General features: G+C 40.2%; 1 protein-coding gene across 4 annotated transcripts in view; it reads right to left on the bottom strand.

The window, feature by feature from the left end:
- The window catches only part of ATP11C (ATPase phospholipid transporting 11C), a 1720948-nt gene that overhangs the window by 603572 nt on the left and 1096005 nt on the right, over positions 1–21371 (bottom strand). For all 4 annotated transcript variants that reach the window (XM_044057530.1, XM_044057531.1, XM_044057529.1 and 1 more), the window contains one exon: positions 17149–17277. In XM_044057530.1, the coding sequence (XP_043913465.1) occupies positions 17149–17277 (129 nt within the window). The remainder of the gene's footprint in view (positions 1–17148; positions 17278–21371) is intronic.

Raw genomic sequence — 21371 nt, 5'->3', positions numbered from 1 at the left:
GTGCCCCAAGCAATGTCTGAGGCATCAGTGTTCTTGGCACAGGCCTCTGGCCACCAGAGAAACTCACCCCTTATACATGGGATCAGAGGGAGCGAGGTCTCCAGAGGCTGACAGTGCTGACACCAAAGGTTCTTTAGATAGTTTCCTCATGTGAAGCCTGGCTAGAGGAATTAGAAGGATGCAAGATGCCATGTACCCCAGGGCTTCCAGGAACTTCCTCGCAGAGAGGTGACGTCTGGAAGCCAGCTGGGTAAAGTAGGAAGGCCGTTTGGGATGCTGTGTCCAGCAGTGCTCCCAAGAAATGATCCACCTGGAGGGTGTTTGCTTTGATTTATTCTCATTAATGGTGAACCCTAGGGAAGGTAGGAGGGTTCTGACAAAGAGAAGGTCCTGGAGCAGCTTTTCTTTGCACTCTGCCTGAATGAGGCAGTCATCCAGATAAGAGTAAATCTGTATATTTCTCTGTCTGCAAACTGGTATGGCCGGGGCTAAGCATTTGGTGAATACGCTGGGTGCATTAGATAAGCCAAAGGGTAGAGCAGAGAACTGAAAGTGTTATGAGTCTGCTCTGAAGCGCAGGAATTTCCTGCAGGACTCCCATATGGGGATGTGGAGGTAGGCATCTTTTAGGTCTAGGGTCACTAGCCAGGCATTTTATGTCAGCATAGGCAGCAACTGCTGCAAAGTTAGCATTTTGAATTTGGGGACCACCGGGGAGGAGTTCAGAATGGATAGATCCAGGATGGGGCACCAAGTGCCCTCTTTTCCGGGAACAAGGAATAGTCTGGAATAAAAGTCTTTGCCTGTTTGATCTGAGGGAACATGTTCTACTGCCCCCTTGGATATGAGAGTTTGGTCCTGTTTCAATGCCTCTGCCCACCAATTTGCAGTTAAGTCTGGGTACCCTCTTGGAATTGGGAGTTTGCTGAAAGAGAATTTGTATCCCTGAAAAATGATCTTTAAGACCCATTGATCCTTTGTTACAGAAAGCCAATTTTCTTTGCATAGGAAGAGCCTTCCTCTTAGCTTTTGGTGAGTGAAGGGATGGCAGAGGGGGAGAGGGAGTCATTGGGAGTCTTTGCCATAGAAGGGTGGCTTAGAACTCCCTGCCTTTGGGGTGGAAGTGGTCCACTGTTTGCTTCTCTGCTGGCCCTGGGATAGGAGGCTGGATGGTCTGTCCCTGCGGGGCTTACCTTGCGCCCTGTCTCTAGGTGCAGGGAAGGACCAGTGCTTAGAGGGAAAGTTCCTGCCGAACATGGGAGGTTGAACCTGAAAGAAATCTTTTACTGTTTGCATAGATTTTGCTTTGTCTTCCATCTTTTTAAGCACCTCTTCTGCTTTTATTCCAAACAAGCGGTCCTTTTCCAGAGGTGCATCAATTAGTTTAGATATGACATGATCAGGGAGAGGTTGTTCCTTCGACCATGCATGTCTCCAAATGACAGATCCTGACACTGCTGCCCTGCTAGAGGCTTCTAGGGCATCATATCGACAGTGCAATGAGTGTTTGGCCACTTGACCAATAGAGTGCAGTAAAGCTGCGAACTCTTTTGAACTGGCACAGTCCAGAAAGGCTGAAATCTTTTGTTTTAATAGTTCCAAAGTGTGTTGTTGATATTTTAACATATGGAACTGACAGTTGAGTGCTCTGTCAGCTAAGGATGCAGAGGTGTATACTTTTTTACCCCATCTGACCAGAGCTCTAGAATCCTTGTCGGAAGGAATAGGATTCTTGGCAGAACTAGTCTTAGCTCCTTTAGGCCCCTATGTAATGACCACTGGGTCTGCAGCAAAATTTCTGTACAGGTATTTGTGAGAATTTAGTACTCTGTAATAATGATCAGGTTTACTGGGAGCCTTTGGAAGGGCATCAGGGGCTAAGCTGGACTCATGGAAAATATCATCCACCACTTCTAAAAGAGAGGGGATGGCCAGTGATCTGTGCTTTCCTTAGACTGGGGGAAATCCTGAGATTCCCATTGGAAATGTTCCCTAGAGAGGTCTTCTGGAGGGGAGGCAGAAGGGATGGATTCCTCTACATCTGAATCCTCATAAGCAGTCAGAGGTTGTTCCTCTTCAAAATCTGAATAGTCAGATTCCTCAGAATCCTGTTCTGTCAATTTCTGGAGAAGGGTGTCTTTTCCTTTTACAACTTGTGGCCTGACTACCCCTGATAAGGGATATGAGATCCTCTGCCATTTTAAGCATTTGTGCTTGGGGTGGTGGAGCAGGGGTAAGATGGTGTCTAGAAGCAGATTTTCTAGGAGTGGCCTGGCAACTAGGTCTAAGAGTATCCGTTGGTCTGAAAGAAACAGTAGTCCCATGAGATGATGTCGTTTTTTGTCTAGATTCAGTAGTGTGAAAGGCCTCCTCAGACGCCGGTGCCTGCGTCGCAGCTCCGAACCCAACCGAGGCCGAGACAGCTAAAGGCTCGGAAGACGAAGAATATTTCTGCGGCATACCGGACTCAAAAAGGGTCTCAGTAGAGGCCTGCATAGATATCAAATCTGGCATTGGGCTGTGAGTGATGACGGCAAAAGTGAAACATGGAGAACATCCTCAAATGTTTTCCAACTAAAAATACTGGCACATTCTAGCAATAGTGTCAGAGAAAGAGAAACATCACAGGAAGAATAAGAAACTGAGCTCTCCTCAGAGTCTGAATCAGAAATCCCTGTATCTCTCCCTGCATGTTCCTGTTCAGATTCAGAATTTTGAATCTCAAGAAAAGGGGAATCTAACTTCTTTCACCAGAAACTACTTTACAAGAAGGATCAATAGCCTGAATTAAACTCTGAGCCAGACCCTGTAAACTACTCCTTTCCAAAGAAACTTGATGAATAGCAAATACATGCTTGGTTTGCGGTTTCTTTTTATCAAGAAACAATGGGGCCAACCATGTTACTAATGGCAGCAGAGGCTTCCCCAGGGATGGTCACAACATTCTGACACAAGGAAACCTTCCTTGTTCTGTCTCCCAAGACTGACAAGAGTGGATCCCCCTCATCCACTGAAGAGACCTCAACAGCCACAGACGACATGGCTAATCTTGGTCCATAGTGGCTGTAGGTGCTAGACCAGAGGGATCTGGAACAAAAGATGACTGGTTTGAAGTACAATAAATGGCCACAGCACAGTTACCGACGTGTGGTTAGGCAAATTCTAACCAGATGTGGTGGCAAAGGCTTTTGCTTAACTTTTTGTTTTTGTGGCTCGAAGCTGAACCAACAGTGGACTGGTAGTCTGTTCCATGTTCAAGCCATAAATGGTGTCTTTTTCACTGGAAGACAAGTGGCAGTTGCAAGCAAACATTACCAGTCCATGAAGGTTTCTTTTTGGACAGAAAAATACAATAAAAAGCACTATAAAACACTAAGCTAACTTCACAAATGTCAAATAAACACAATTTCCCCTAAAGAAAAAAATATTTTCAGTTACTTAATACACTACTTTTAAACTGACAGAACATGAGTGCTGCATTTACAGGTTACAGTCTTGAGTCAGTCCATTAAAACGCAACATTCCTAGCTTTAAAAGAATTTTCCTGAACAGCAAATTAATAAAACATCAACAAAATTAAGAAAATGGAAAATTTCCCTCCAAAGAGAACTTATCTGCCCAACAAAGGAAAGCAAAAGCTAACTTCAATTCTCGAACGCCTCAGAGGAGCATCCTCTTCAGTGGCAGTAAAGCTGTGAAGGGCTTCACACCCAAACTTGTCTTTTAGTCAGCTCACGTCAAGCTACTTGATAGTTTAGGTGCATGGAAGATGCCCTGAAGCTTTGGAAGCTGGTCGGCTGTAATATCCTTGGCAGGATATTACTTGCATAGCTAAAGCTACTGAAGCAGTGATCCATATGATGAACATTGAATAATTCCATTCTGCTTAATGAATAGATTTAAGATATGTGAACTGAGAGCCATTAAATCAGTAACATGTTCTAGAATACCATATATAGCAAAGAATAAAAAGACTTGAAAATATCACCACAAAGAGTGTAAATGAGGACGTCTGAACTTTAGCATAATAAAACTTTTAATACCCACTTTTGTATCAAACTTCTTCAGAAAATACTTTAACTTAAAAATGATGATCAATCTCAAATTAGATACAAACAATTGCAAAACACTTTCAATCATTCAATAAAACAATAACACTTTAAACCAATGAAATGTTTTCTAGCTTGCCATTCTGCTGCTTTTTTCCACCTGTTTTTGTAGTCCCCCTCACCCCTTTTGTCTTGCAAGATTTTTAAAACAGCAAAAGAAAACTATGTAGCTGCTGCAAGTGAGAGAACGTTCACTAAAAGAATTTTTTATCCTTAATTTTAATTGCATAGGCATGTTCCTTGATTCTCTCGCTGAGCCCTCTAGTCGTCATTCCTCACATACAAACTGGTACATCCCGGACATATACCAATCAAACTGGTACATCCCGGACATATACCAATCAAACTGGTACATCCTGGACATATACCAATCAAACTGGTACATCCTGGTCATATACCAATCAAACTGGTACATCCCGGACATATACCAATCAAACTGGTACATCCTGGTCATATACCAATCAAACTGGTACATCCTGGACATATACCAATCAAACTGGTACATCCTGGACATATACCACTCAAACTGGTACATCCTGGACATATACCAATCAAACTGGTACATCCTGGACATACACCAATCAAACTGGTACATCCTGGACATATACCAATCAAACTGGTACATCCTGGACATATACCAATGCATACAGCGCCTACGGAAGCACAAGTAAATCTACCTGTGGTCCTGATAGTATATGGAGTGTGATTAAGTGACACATACGGACCCTCATGTATAAACCTGTACGACCGACAACTGTTACACTTATAAGTACCAAAGCTTTTATTAGCAATAAGGGGATAACTTTTAGTATTATCCCTTTCTAACATGCACTTAATACAAGTATTTTTCCTGTATACAAAAAAGAACTTTCACCAAAAATCCCATGTAATTCGCTATTACCTTTAACAATTCTCCAGTTGTTGACAATTATTTTCTTTATGTTATATGCATCTACTGACATGTCTATACACAACCTTAGGGTGCATGTATTTATAGTAGCCTCATACTGGACATTACACTTTTTTCTCTGATACCCTTTTTTGAGAATGGGCCAAAACTACTGTTCTCTCTCAGAAATAATTCCCTGTGCAGTCTTCTCTAACAGATCAGTTCTGTAACCCTTATCTTCACACAAAGAAATAAATAAACTTGAGCTCTTTTAAAAACTGATGGTCATCACTGACCATACGAGAAGCTCTAAGAAATTGACCTCTTGGTATATTTCTTTTTATAAAGCTGAGGTGATTACTGCATCGATGTAAATACCCATTAGAAAAACTGCTGTTTCTATAGATTCTGCTATCAAATCTGTGATGTAATAAATTCCATTCAAGCTGGGCATCTAAAAAGTTAATCCTCTTTCCCTTTTCTCCTTCTATAAATTTAAGAAATGTGGAACTTTAATTTAAACCTGCACAAAATGCTGTGTTGTTCCCTTCTACTGCTCGAGAAAGAACAGATCATCCACAAATCTCGTGTAAAAGACCATCTTATGATAGTCACTGATGGGTAAGATTTCCCTTTCCCACAAACCTAATACCAAACTGGCATAGGCTGAGGCAACTGTTGCACCCATAAGTATGCCCTTCTTTTGTTGATAATATCTGTTATTGAATATAAAGAAACTATTTCTTATTAGGATCTACAGTAAGGCACAATATGACTGAACCAGTGAATTGTTAATGTCGGTGTATTTGTTAAGGAATAGCATTACCAACATCCTCCTGGAAATTCCCATTTATGCAAAGGAGCTTGCCTAGACAATTTCTGTTCCATCTCACACAGTGCCCATTCTCTGCATATGTATTCAATTTCATCATTTAAGTCTGGACATTTTTACAATACCCAGATGTCGGAGTTTAATAATTTCACGATGACTTATCATTGAGAACTCTGGTTTCCCAAAAGGTCATGAATAACACCCTTTATCATCTGATAAGTCATATCTTCTCTTATTCTCCTCCAAGGCCAGCCTTTCACCACAAAGATTAACACATGGGAAACTTCTCTTGTCAGTTCAAATCATTTGAGCTTTTGTTTCAGTTTTTAGAGAAATTTCTTGAAATTACCTCTACAAGAGCACTTTGTATGCTTTGTTATTGTCTGATTTTTACCAGATTTCACTACTTCCACGTCCTTTGAACATTTAGTCCCCAACCTGGTAATCAAGAGCTGCTAAAACTGCACAACTATGGGCATGTGCTGCTGTCATGGTAGGTAGAGGGTTGTCCTTGCCAAACAGTTATAATGATGGCTTATGGCCTACTTCCAAATGAAATTTCCACCCTACAGGTGCATTGTTCTCCAGTCCACCTACCCCCATTTATTCTCCTTTGGGCAAATAGCCTTGCAGTCCACTCACTCTTGTACGAGCAAGAGGCAAGCAAATATAGGAGGAGCGTCATCATCTACATAGGGGATTAGGGTTTTATTTTTAGTCTTTATTTATCTATTGCAATATACAGGTAGGTGGGTAGGAACTGAGTAGCTTCGACCCAGGCTTCAACAGAGTAGTGAACAACAGTAATAATTATAAAGTGACGCTGATAAGTTTGTAACATACATTGAGTTTAATGTTATCAACAGTAACACATTTACAGTGGATGGAACCTGGTGATTATGCTCCAATATTCAGAGAAAGGCAAATCAGTTAAGTGCTAGAGTGGCACAAGACCCAACCTTAACAAATGCTAAGCACCCTCTGCTTATGTTGTTAAGGTCAGATCTCTGGCTAGGCAGTAAAATCTGCCAGTATTGACCAGCAAATGACAGAGGCAGAATAAACGATTTATTTCTGTCTGCTCTCTGTACCGGGTGTCCCTAATTTCCTGTTATAAACTGAGAAAGTTACTAGAGTAACACGATGTGTGTTCCCTTGCATTTTATGAAGGATACAAAGTCTGAAACTTAAATCTATTTCATTATTTTATGAATTCAGTCCTCAGTAATTTGTCTGAAAACCATGGACTTTATGTGGAACAACCCAAACATCTGAGGCATAAATCTGGACATTCTGGGAAAAATCTAGATAGTTAAGAGGCCGGGAAGGCAAGCCTAAATAAAAGGGATAGTTTTACACTGCCTTTCTGAGAGCGCTTGCCAAGTGCTGTATAGCTTTGAAAGCTGGCAAAACACTTAGTTTTTTTTTTTTTACTGTAACCAGTAGTGCATGGAACAGATAAAGCTTCATACACTACAAAGTATTATGGTTGGGTCGCTGATCCTAACCTATTATCTGTTCTTAACATAGATAGCAAGATTCACTAACATCACTTTCTAGATAAATTTCTTAGCATCTAAGTCTCAAAGACATAAGTCAGTTAGGATCGTCGACCCACTCATAATCCTCAATGTTATACATAGATTACAAATGTTATTAACAATAATATAGCAAACTACAAACACATATATTCAGTGAAAACAGTAAGGTTAGGCTGTTATTTGCAATATTTACATATCAAAGTTTGTCTTAGTTGGTTTCACAAGCAGGAACTGGAAAAGGTCAGTGTCTTTATTGTAACTTATTCTGTGTCTCTGAAACAGTTGCAAGTATTCATTCTTTCAATTTTTCGTAACTTTTAATTAAAACTCCTGTATCGTGGTTTGAGATCTTTTCTCCTGTTGAAGGCAGTTCCATGTAGCAGGGGCATTTTTGGTAAAGGCTTTTTCTCCTGTGGAAGAGCCAAATGAGACCATACTACCAGTAGCCAATCGTCTAGGGTGTTACAGAGAGTATAATCTGGGTCTACTGCTAAAAGCTTGCGTTTTAGAGAGCAACAGCTGAGTGCCAGGGGGTGCAACTTAAGGAATGTAAGTAAATCACAATGATGTGTCTAATGACTGGCTAGAAGGGCAATTTTGATCATTTTGTTTACTGTTGCTTGGAATTTTTGTGTGTTTGCACTAGAGTACAGAGTCAGTAAAGGTGGCCTGTACTCACGTTTGGGTATACACACATTTTTGGCTATTGACTGTCTAGCTTTATGGGTAAGTAGATGAGTTAATGAATGATAAAACATGGTTTTAGCTGAGAAAGAAACTTGTTTACAGCATGGTCAGTGTGTGGTGAGAAAAAATTGTGGGGCCAACAAAGTTATGTTGAGTAAGAGTTGATAAAATGCTGTTTGAAGTACCAGTCATTTGTAATAGAGACAGGGCAGAGATTTTTTGTATTGTGACAAACATCATGCTAGATTTGTTGGGGTTTATCAAGAGAGTGTTTGTTCGTACATTTACATAGTGAGAGGAATTCCCCTGCATAATCTGCTGTAGTTGGAAAAAGGGATTTGCTGAATTTCATGACTGTTAACAGTGGGGTGGATTAAGAAGATAAGGGTAGAACCTTGCAGAATCTGGAGGAGGTTAAGAAGGTAAGGCAAGGCTATAGGTGATGATACTCACTGGGGTGCTACTGAGAAAAAGTATAAACAGATGGAGATACAATGGTGAACGAGCACAGAAATTGATAAAATAGAGGGGAAGGGGCTAAAGGAAATAGGGGGATACAAGTAGGTGTGGGGTAATAGCCAAATCATTACGAACCGTTAGGAATGGTAGTGAGAGATATACATTGGGGGATGTTTACTTATGGGGCCATTAGTAACTAGGAGCAGTGAGCTAAAAGAATCAACAGAATTAAGAATAGGGTACCAAGGACTACAATAGGCAGTCTCATAAAGCTATTTAAATTCAGAAGGGGGAATAAGGGTAATTTCTGACTGAAATAAGCTACATGAAGGCAGGCATCCAGTGAAGATGAATATAGACAAAGACCCATATTTGGAGGTCCCCAGGAATAATGGAAGAGGAATACCATGACTGGAACTGAATGTAATCCTTGTTCCATGTGGACTGCCATGATAGCAACTGAATTCAATACCTATTTCCTGTGGACTGCCATGGTAGGAACTGAATTTATAGAATTTAATTCCTGTTCCCTGTGGATTGCCATGGTAGGATCTAAATTTACTGAATTAAATCCCTGTACTCTGTGGAATGCCATGGTAGGATCTGAATTTACTGAATTAAATCCCTGTTCTCTGTGGACTGCCATGGTAGGAACTAAATTTACTGAATTTAATCCCTGTTCTCTTACTGTCCTTGTTTACCTTAGTGTGTGTATTTTGCTTTTTACAGTATTTTAACACATTAATGTTTTTATTACATTTATACAGACTGTGCTAAACTTTATTTTTGTTTTCTGTGCAAGTTATGCTGTTATTTAATACGTTTGCGTTATGTACATAATATATACATGTTACTCATTTCATGTTAGAAACACAAAGTATGCTGTAGGATCAATTCCTAATACACCTTGTTATTATACTCTGCTATACACAATATCTTTAATAAAAGCAACTTAGAAAATAAACTCTAAAATCAATCACAGTGACAAACACCACAGATTCTTAAATCTGCAACAGTGATTATCCTCTGTAAGCCTTATGAAATTCTTTAATAAAAGCAACTTAGAAAATAAAATCTAAAATCAATCAGTGACAAACATCACAGATTCTTAACAGATCTCAAACACTGGTTATCCTACGTAAACCTTTTGGGATACCAGTCTTAGTGGGAAGGCTTAACTACATGCTCTGTGTGCAAAGGAAGAGTCTGGGAAGAGTAGTTATTAACTTCAATAGCATATCATTTACTTAGTTAACAGATATACAGAGCAGCTACTACTTAAACCGCTGTGTGCGCATGTGAATTCTGCGAGTCTGTGTCTGTATCTTGGCCTATGTGGAAGGAGACAAGCAGAAACAAACAGTAAAATACAAAATACAGGAGGATTCACACAGCCTAAATGTTGTTTGGATTACAGCAGATACCCACATATAAATGACTGTCGGCAGATTTTAATGCTTTTCTGTCAGTTCTACTAACAATAAAATAGACATGCATGTGCAAACACACACACACACACACACACACACACACACACACACACACACACACACACACACACACACACACACACAAATTTCTAGATACATCCTGGCCATTATCACACATTATTTGCAATTACAATGGGGTAAGAACTCTTCTAAAATCATACTTCTTGGTCTAAATGTTGCTTTCAATTTTCACAGAAGTTGGATGACTGGAAGACTAATACCTCCGTTTGGCGGACTATAAATGTTGCTTTCAGTTTTCACAGAAGCTGGATGACTGGAAGACTTAATACCTCTGTTTGGCGGACTACATTTTTTCAGGGCATGTCCACATATGTCTCTTTGTGTAAATCAAGATGGTATGAATTTCAGAAGGCACTGAAGACAGCCTCACAGGAAGGGCAGTACACAGAACACATTTTTGCTTAAAATTATATAAAAATAATGCCAGTCTGAATTAAACCTGAAACCATTGTTCTTAAATGCTTAAAGTACCTAGACATGATGGCCATTCTCACTTATGAAAACAACGGAAATAAGAAGGTCAGCTCTACTGATGTGTTATGTCTGGCAGACTCCCAGGTGTGCTGGATCACGGAATGTTTTCTTCAATTAAAGTATCTTAATTTTGTTTTTTTTAATCTCAGTTGCCCTCATTGGATTAACTCTTTACTTCTTGCTAACAATGGCATGGATGGCATACCATTAAAGAATGAAAGTGGTTTTACTTGCTGTAGGCAGGTCACAGCCACATACTTACTACATAATGTGAAAAAAAATTAGAAGTGCTATGCTAGTCCTAGCCCAAAGTATCAGAAACATAAGTGACACCTTTTATTTTACTGGAACAGATAATTTGGAATGAGACAGTCTTGAGTCCCTTTTCTGGAAGCTGTAAGATGTCAGACTTCCCAATAAAACTTATCACATCTCTGCATCTCAGTGAAGTGAGTCACAGTGTATTATGAACAGACTACATTTCTGCCTATTCTGCATGTTATTCTGCATGTTTTTTAGAAGGTACGCCCCCGGAATTAGTTCAATGCCTTGCCATGGTTCGAAGATTATTTCTGAAAACAGGACAGTTCCTCCCAGTGTTCCTGTCCACTTATCAAAACTAACTAGCTTATGTGCACGTTTGCCTGCAAGTTGCAGTTTTGTTGACGATAATTAGTGCAGAGCTTACAAAAGGTTAGGAAGATACCTATCAGTTACACAGATGAACATAAGTGCAGTAATCGTGAACAATACTGTGTATCAACAGGAATGATCAGATGGAGAAATATTTGCTTTTGTGAGATGGGTGTTCCAAATCTCAAGCCAGATTTTCCTTAAGGATGTGCTAACAATTGGCAGTGGTTACAAAACAACTGCCCTTGTCCAGTGAGGATAGCTTTTTGACTAAAAGGCCTTACAAAAACATCTGTGCAATTAAGCATTTCTGAACTATTGTATAAAAATGTTTAACTTTCCAGGATAGTTGTATAACATCTTCCCACAACAACAGATGTCCTACTGTTGCAGTATTTATAACATGAGGGATTCCCTGCCAAGGGCGACCCAACATCCGGCCAGTATACCAAAACCTTTTACTACTTGTAAGTATGTGGGACGCCTCCCTGAGTATGTAGGGCATAAATGCAAGGTCCGCATGCACTATCTTCAGAATTGAATGCTCCAGAAGGAATGCCAGTCTAATGAAACAAGGAGGTAAATCATACACCCATAAGAAAAAGCAATACCCAGGGGGTTAGGGGGGAGGGATAGAATACTGCAGCAGTGAAGAGGAGGACATCTATCGTTATGGTAAGATTTTACACAACTATACCTTGTCCTTTGCATTCATAACGTGAGGGACAGGACCAAAGTCCATAAAGAAACTTGGGAAGAGGAAGGCACAGCAGAGGTCTCTAAAAAGCCATGACAAATGGCCCTAGCAAAAGTAGTTCTAGCTCTAGAGATTCCATCCAACTTTTAGTGTTTGGTGAAGGTATCTACAGAAGTTCATGTAGCTGCTTCAGGAATGGAATTAGTGTCCAAACCCTTGAAGAAAGCACCAGATGAAGCCACAGAGCTAGTAGACTGAGCCTTAACAGAAAAAGGAAGTCTCTTACCATGAGAAACATAACAAAAAGAAATAGCTTTAGAAATCCAAAAGGAAATAGTTTGCTTGGAAACAAGCAATTCCAAGGACCTGGGATGAAAAGAAACAAAAAGATTATGATTTCTTGACAGCCTTGGTTTTATCCAAATAAAATCTGACTTATCTATGTACATCCAAGGTGTGTAGTACCTTCTCATTAAGAGATTGTGGAGAAGAGAAAAAGGTGAGCAAATGAATGGATAAATCGACAACTCATTCACAGCCTTGGGCATAACGAAGGATTAGTACACAAGGACACCCTATCCTTATGGAAAACCAAAAAAGGAGGAGAGGATATAAGAGCTTGAAGCTAGGACACCCATCTAGCTGAAGTCAAAGCTAACAAAACAGTCTTCCAAGAACATTGCTACAAGGAAGGTACACAGCTGGAGGCTCAAAAGGAGCCAAAATCAATTTTTCCAAAACAAAAATTAAGATCCCAAAAAGGAGAAACAGGCTTGCTGGGAGATCTAAAATTTAGGACGTCTTTGAGGAATTATGTAGCCTCAAACCTAGAAGCTAAAGGAAAAAATACGGGCAGACAAGCAGAAACAGCTGACAAGTGGGCCTCGACAGAGGAATGGGCCAACCAAGCATTCAGCAATTCACACAAGACAGAACCAATGGAACATCCAGTCAGTGGGTCAAAGTTATGTGAAAGACACAAAACAGAAAACCCCTTCCATTTAGATAAGTGGGATTTCCTAGTAATTGGTTTTCTGGCCTCCAGCAGAACCCAAAACACACCCTCAGAAAAAAGGTGTCTGAAAGGAATCAAAATCCTATCACCCACACAGTCAGTTGCAGAGTCAACAGGTGGGGATGGATAAGAGAACCTTTGTCTTGTGTGAGAAGGTCCATCCTGTGAGGTAACTTGTGATGATTGCCCTTGGCTAAATGCAGAAGTGGGAAGCAATGCTGTCTTGGCAAAAAGGGAGTCATCGGCAAGACTTTGGGTTTTCCTGCTGAATTTTGAACAGGACCTTTGGAATGAAAGGAAGGGGGGTATGCACAAAGAAGCATCCCCTTCCAAGAGAAAGACAGAGCATCCACTTGCCAAACTAGAGGACCTGGGACTCTGGCACAAAACAGATGAAGTTGTCTGTTCAGAGGGGAGGCAAATAGATCTACTTGAGGAGTACCCCACTGAAGGATAATGCCCAGGAACACATCGCTGTGAAGCATCCATTTGTGGATTTGAGTTAAGGACCTGCTCAGAATTTCTACCATATAATTCTGACTGGAGATGATGTACACTACCTGAAGAATGGCATGATACTGAACCTGAAGCTCTCACACTAGAGGAGAGCCAGCCTGCAAAGAAGATAAAATTTAGTCCCCCCTGTTTGTTTACATACCAGAGGACTGTAGTGTTGTCTGTAAACAGCTTGAGAGGACCTGGAAGGAAAACAGGATGAAAAGTCTGAAGGGCCAGCAGAAGCACTCTCATCTCTTTGATGTTGATGTGCTCCTTTCTTTAGGAAGGTGACCAGACACCATGTACTAAGGTATAGTGGAACCAGGTCTCCGTGACTGTACAAATTTCTGAGTATTAATGGACCCAAAGGCTGCTCCCCAACCTACATCTGAAGCATCTGCGAACAGCTCTGGAAAGGGAACAAGAGGATGCAGACAGAGACCTGGTTCAGGGTCACCTGCTGAATCCACCATTGGAGTTCCTTCTTCAGACAAGGAAGAGGAGGGACCAAAGCCTCAATGAGGGACATAGCCTTTGGAGGAGGGAGAGAGGCCAGCATAAGGTCTGTCTGTATCCTGACTGAGCTCTTGAACTGTGTGTCTCAGGCAGGTACTTCCCTAGCCTTAAGCAGCATTTTACCTTCACCTAGGATGATGCCCCAATACAAACAGAAAATTACTGACTTCAATAATTAGTTTTGTTTCTGGTGTCATTCTAAAGGGATACAGTATCTGTCAGCCTGGGATGACATGATCGACAAACCTCGATGCTTTGCCAGAGATGGTCTTCATCTGTCATCCCTCAGATTTCAGCTACTGGCTAAGGCTTTTGCCAACCCCATAGTGTCTTTCTAGACAGTGTCTCAAGGACAAAATTCTAGATGTAAAAAACTCCATCTAAAAACATCTTCAAGGTTGTGCTGCTATATGCTAGGAGTCTTAACATGAAACTGCACTCACTGGAGGCAGTCCTCATCTTGGAATACTCAGAAATTTGTACAGTCACGGAGACCTGGTTCCAGACTATGGAGAGCACCCCAGCCATAGTGGACTACACCTCCTTCCACACATTCAGACCACAAATTGAAGGTGTGGAAACTAAAGGAGGCGGTGTATCAATATTCATTACAGATAAATACACCTTCAGTTTGCTTAAACAATATGATTCCCTGGAGATACTTCACGTGCAATTAACATTGGTAGGACACTTATTCAAGTCTTTGCCAGCTACAGGACCCCCTCAATCAATCAGGCCACCCACTCTACCTATTTGGATCTACTTGAGTGTATCAAGATACATCCAAACATCATTGGTTTGGGTGACTAACTATTCATCCATTGATGGGGAAAATTACTTCTGCTCTAACTCACTTGTCCAAAGGTTCCTCGACTTTGTTAACGCCAGTGCCCTGGCCAGCTCTTTGACACCCCCACAAGGGGTGCAAACATCCTGGATCTGGTGCTTACCGATATGGGCGACCACTGTAGCATCCTCACTGTGAGGTCTTCCCTGGTGAGATCTGACCACAAATCAGTCTCATTCGAAGTAACTATCATGCCTACCCCCCCACCCCACCCCCCCGCCACCCAAAAGCAACTAGACTAAAAAACTTCTTCAAAACAGACTATAACCTCTTACAGGATGGCATAAATAGCTTTACTGCATCTCCCCCCTCAGATGGATATGGCAACTATGCAGAATTCTACAACAATGCTTTACACAAACACCTGTATAACTGCACTGACCCGGCTGCACCTGAGCACCTGATAGGAACAAAACAAGCTCCTCAAGGAAGCACAAACCTGCCTGGTGGACAACTGCCATTAACAGGCTTTACAATAAGGGGAAGAAACTGCTGTCCAAGAGTAAGAGGGAGTGAGCCCTAACCTGGAAACACTCCCTCCTCAGCCTAAACAAGCAAATAAGACTTCTTGTGAAGTCCTCCAAAGCAAACTATGAATCCAAATTACCTTCCATAATTAAGGACAACCATAAGGAGTTATTTAATTACATCTGTAACTTAAAAGGAAAGGCCCAGATTTGTGCCAAACCGGTAGTTAATACCACATATACTGAGCCTGTGGACATAGCTAACCTGTTAGTTGACAGGTTCTATGAAAACATCACTCCCCTGTCCCCACCACACTATCACCTGTCCTCTACCTTGTACCTCTAAAGAGCAGGTCAAAGGCCAAATACACAGCATCTATGCGACCTGATAACATCCCAGGTTGCATCCTACGATAGCTCAAACAAGAATTAGCAACACCACTGGGTATACTTTTCAATCATAGTCTTAGCGCTGGCTTCATCCCAGCTGAATGGAAAATGACCATCATTATCCCCTTGCACCAAGATGGTGCTTCCACTGACTCTGGCAGCTATAGACCTATTAGCCTGACTAGCCTTATCTGCAAGGCCATGGAGTGAATCATCATGGACCTTATAAACAAAGATATAGGTACTTCAAATACTTGACCCTACTCAGTTTGGATTTGTCAAAGGGAGATCATGCTTGATAAACCCGGTGGACTTCTTCAAGTCAGTCACCAAGGCCATGAACAAGGGGAAATCTGTGCATACAGCCTACTTAGACTTAGCCAAGGCTTTTGACACTATCCCCCACTCGGGTATCGTTACCAACTCACCCAGGTAAGTATCAGTCCCTATATCGTTGCATGGGTCGCTAACTGGCTCACTGATAGAACACATATAGTGAAAAAGGAGGAATCCACCTCCAACAGCAGACCTGTAACCAGTGGTGTTCCACAGGCATCAGTCCAGGGATCTCTACTGTTTGGAATCTATTTCTCCAAAGTACAAGCTAAAACTAAAGATCTGCGACTGACAATGTTTGCTGATGAGTGCAAACTGGGAGCTATCATAGAATCTCCAAACAATGTCCACATCCTACAAGAAGGTCTTGCACAAACGAATGTTTTGTGCCAAAGTCATGGCCTTAAACTCAATGCAAAAAAATGTATTATCATCCCTTTCAGTAAGATCAAAGTTCCTGCTCATTACCACATCAATAACAACACCCTAAGTACACACTCAGTGGTGAGAGACTTAGGCACACAGGTTGACAGCAACCTTACCTTTCATCACCATGTCTCCACAGTGGTAAGAAGGGCATTCTATATTGCTCAACTCATAAGTAAGGGCATTGCATCCAAAAAAAAAAAAGAAGTTATAACCTCACTGTACTCTTCCTTCATTATGCCAATAATTGAGTACAACACCCCTTTTGGTATGTAGCTTTCCAAGCACCTGCAGCAGTTGGAGACATCACAAAGGTTCCTCACAAGGAAGAATCAAGGTCTTCAGCATCTGTCCTATATGGATAATCTGAAATCACTGTCACTTTATTCCGTTTCATACAGACTACTCAGAGATGATCTATGCCTTGCATATAAGGCAATCTTTGATCCTGCTTTATTGGAAATGCTGCATATCCACAAGTCAAATGGTACACGGGTTACTCACTCTAAAGACTTTAACCTCGTATGTAACATTTACTGAACCTGCTAGAGGGACAGATTTGTCTCCCAAAGGTTACCACACCTTTGGAACGGACTCCCACTTCATGCAAAAAGCATGCTTTAATTTTTTTTTTTTTATCAGTTGTAGATTGACAGCTTGTGTTCCTGTTTAAGATGATGAATTTTCAATGCTTGGTCATTTTGTGTGTGTGTGTGTGATATTTTATCTACCTTATGCAAACACAACAAAATGATTCTGATCTGATTCATTGATCATTCTTATCTACCAAGATGCTACACTTTTTATCTCTTATACCTTACCTTGTGGTTAGACTCGCCATCCAAACTTGCAGTAGTAACATAGCATACCCCTTCTTCTCTGCTTGTCGACAAAAGTATAAGATCACATGGAAACACTAAATCTTCTGTAACCTGTACTATATCACCAACCTTGAAATAATAACAAAAAAAGTTATTAAGCCAGCTGTTCGACAAGCATAATGGCAGCATGCTTACAGAGCATATTCTGCACTAATATTAGCAAATGTTGAAACATTACAAACATGTTCTAAATGATACTGAGTACATAATAAAATCTATACATTCTGCTTGCATACATATTCTGCCATCAAATTCACTCATTTTCCAGCTCATTTTTGTATACAAAATGCTTTAGCACAAACCATGGACAGCATACTGCAAAGACTAAAATAAAATAAAAAAACACTCCGCATGGCATAGCACACCAGAATCTTTAATTAAATTTAGTTTAAGCGCTTTCATCCCACCATGAAAGGAACTTCATCAGAAACAAATTGAAAACAGACTTCCTCACATTTAAATAGAAAAATGTGGCACATTTAAAAAACAGAACTAAACAGATACCCCCTGTAAAAAACAACATTGCAAGAAATGTTGAGGGTTATGTATAAATATCACAGAAATGGAAAAGATATATATTTATGTGTATGTATGTCTAAAAGTGGTCGATACATTATACAAATAAAATAAATAAATAATGTAAATATTTAAGAACAATTAATTTTATGACAGGCAGGCAGACGATTTCCAAAACTGGCTTAATACATATTAAATCATTAATACCCACTGGAGCAGTTGCATTGTGTAATATTTACCAACAGAATTCCCTGTTTTCAACCATAGTCTCCCAGTCACCTCCCCTTACTGGGTGTGCTATCTTTTCTAAAATGGTAAATCCAAGCTTTTTAAAATCTTTGCACAGTAAAGAATGTTTACACAGGGCATTACAAGAATTTGCTTTACTAACTGCATAGTTATGCTGGTAAATTCTTCTCCGCAGGGGGCCGATAGTCTTACCGACATAAAATGCTGGATAGGATTAACAACAAGCAATATAAACAACTTCCTTAGTAATGCAATTACAACTGCCCTTGACACTGATTAATCTGGGAAAACCATGAACAGAAAAACAATTTCTTTCAAAAATGATCCTCCACTGTTTACATGGTCCACATCATTTCATACCTAAACCTTTGGTGAAATTCCCTTCATGACTCTTACCGTTTGAAATTTTTGTTATTTTTAAAAACAAATCTAGGTTGTTGTCCTAAATGGTTAGTTAGTCCAAGGCTTCCGAATACAGTACTCCAATGGACATTAATGGAGTTTTTCAGAGAATAAATGTCCTTGCTATATTGCAGGACTAATGCCTGTGAACAGTTACCAGCACTTGTGACTTCATTTTACCCATCACAGAATTAGAATGCCACAATAATGGGTCATATCTAAGATTTCTGAATTTTAACACAAACCTACTAACTTCATTCAACATATCATGTGGGTTAACTCCGTTCCTAAACAATTTCACAGAGTTTGAGGACTTCAGCTTGAAACACCAAATTGTCAGATACTGATCTACTAAGCCTGATCAGTTGTCCTTTGAACAAGTTATTTTTCTGCCATAAAGGGTGTTAGCTGTCAAAATGCAGAAAAGCATTTGAAAAAAGTACTCCTCCTAAAAATATTAGATTTGTATCTGCATTCTTGTAGGTTTTTGTACAGTGTGATTTCTAAAAAGTCGATTGACTGTTCATTCCACTGACAGGAAAATTCAAGAAAATCGGTGGAAAGGTTTTAAAAGTCTAAAAATGACTTCAATTCCTCAGTACTGCCCTTCCACAATAAAGATGTCATCATGGTAGATTTCAAGCATAGAGGAAAAAGGTGAATTTAGAACCACTGAGGTTTTCCAAAACCAAAACACCATATTAATAAAAATGGGGGCTGAAGCTGCCCCCAGTACCACACCTCTATGCTGCTTGTAGTATTCATCTTCATAACATACAAAATTGTTGGTCAACACCAACTCCATGTATTGAAAAATTGAGTTGATGTCTGAATTGTTCATGTTTGTACCCATAGCCATGGCTTGATTAAACCAATCCAGCCTCACCTCGTGGAGGATCACAGAAAATAAGTCTTCCATGTTGATGGTTACAAACAGAGCATCTGGCATAAGTGTAAAGTTGGAAATTATCTCAAGAAAGTGCCAGCAGTCCTTCAAAATGTGCCTTTTATCAGCAGAAAATTGCTTGAGCTTTAAGTCTACATACTTAGCCAAAGGTTCAGTTTTAGACCCAGCAGGTCTAAAGACGTGGATCTAAAGGGGGGTTGGAGATGAATTTGTGGATCTTGGGAATTCCAAAAATCCCTGGAATCCTAAGGGTTTTCACAACTAGTAATTCCATGGTAGTCAAAGGTTGGCCAAAAGTTACAAAAATATCCTCTAAGGCCAAATCTATAATGTGGTATACAATGTTGATCTCATTAGGTGAAACCTCAGCAAAGAATCTTCCATTGTGTATATAATCCAATATTTTGGAGGAATACAAATGTCTATCTATTAAAACCACTCCCCCTCCTTTATCTGGCTTCATAATGCGTATACTTGTATCATTGGCCAATGTCTATAAAAGCTCTCTCTCGTCGGGTGTAAGATTGTAATATTTGGGTTTTCTTTACTTTTGACACCATTCCATTATGCTCATTTCACACAACTGTTCAAATAAATACTAAGCAAAAGGGGTAGAATGAATGTGCTACTTCTCCGAAGATCAGGGTTGGATAAGTTCCCTTTGTTGGATGGTAAAGTACATTGTAAGTTCAACTTCCTAGTGAACAATTTAATTTCATTTAAAAGGTCAACCATATCAGGCTAACTAGAAGGCACATATTTAAAGCCTTTTTGAAATAATGTATCAGAGGTGGAAGTGATGGTTGAGGAGAAATTATAAATCATACATCCCTCAAAATTGAAAACAGAGACAGTACCTTCATCTCAAGGACACAAGATTAGTTCTAAAACCGTCTGTTCCAGTAATTGGCTTTCCAAAAATCCTGGCTATGATACCCCGCCTGGGGGCTGGAAGGGCTGTTGACTTGCCTTTCCTGTTTTGCCTCTAGCTTCTTAGACCTATCAGGAATAGCATCACCAGCACCTTGGAGTAGGTCTTCACCCACCATGTCATCGCTAGATGTTCCAGTGCCATATCCCTTGCCCTCTCCCCCTCCACACAGGCATGGATAAATGGTCTTGTTTTTATAGTCATTAATATCATGTATGATCTTTTTCTGTTTCCATTTAAACTAAGCTGTTTCATATTCAGAAGTCTTAAGGATACACTGGAAATCATCCAGCCGATGCTCAAACACCAAGTTTTTCCTCATCTCAGAGTCGAGATTTGAAATCTCCTCCTCCAGTTGAGTTAAATGCCGCAAGTTGTCCTGTACAATGATTTCCATGAAGTCTATGCCCACATGATTGAAGCATTCCACCAATTCCAAGTGGAACACAGACCCTTGGATAACCCCACTAGGGTACTTGAAAATAAGTAAACCTTTTGGTACTCATTTACTAGAAATACAGCAATTAAGGAAGGAGTTATCAACTTGAATGAACTTAAATTTCATTACATTTGGTTAGTAATTTCAAAGACCTAATGATTCTCACTTCAAAAGTTAGATCACGGTCACTCACTTACCTAAAATTGTTCTCAGACCTCTCGAACAAACTCTCCAAATGAATGTTTCGAAGCAAACCAGTCCTGAACATTAAAATTGCCCCTAGTCATAGAAGTAACATTCCTTGAAGTGAGACAGATGCTGGTACGTGTTACAGCATGTAACCCACCATCACAAGCCGCAGCAGAAGATAAGCCTCTCTCCTTTACAAAACTTGATCTGTCACCAACATCAACACCCGATCTGGTACTAGCACTGTTGGAAAGTGCTACTAATGAATCCACATGGTCCCTGAGTTAGCCCATACACCGTATTAGTGCAATGAGATCAATGGTTGCACCACTTTAGCTGGAGCAAGCCAAATCGGAACCAGAGATGGAAAATAACTCTTGTCTGACATTCCAGAACAACAGTAACTAAGTAAATACTTCAACACAAAAACCAGGAACAGCATACTGCAAAGACTAAAATAAAATAAAATGTTGCACTGGATATCCCAGCAGAATCGTTAATTAAACTTCTGTTTTGGTGCTTCTACTAGG

This window comes from Protopterus annectens, chromosome 15.part0 (genome assembly GCF_019279795.1).
Source record: "Protopterus annectens isolate FY-2018-M chromosome 15.part0, PAN1.0, whole genome shotgun sequence".
Classification (NCBI taxonomy): Eukaryota; Metazoa; Chordata; order Ceratodontiformes; family Protopteridae; genus Protopterus; species Protopterus annectens.
The sequence above is the reverse complement of the archived record's forward strand: the minus strand, read 5'-3'. Positions and strand labels throughout refer to the sequence as shown.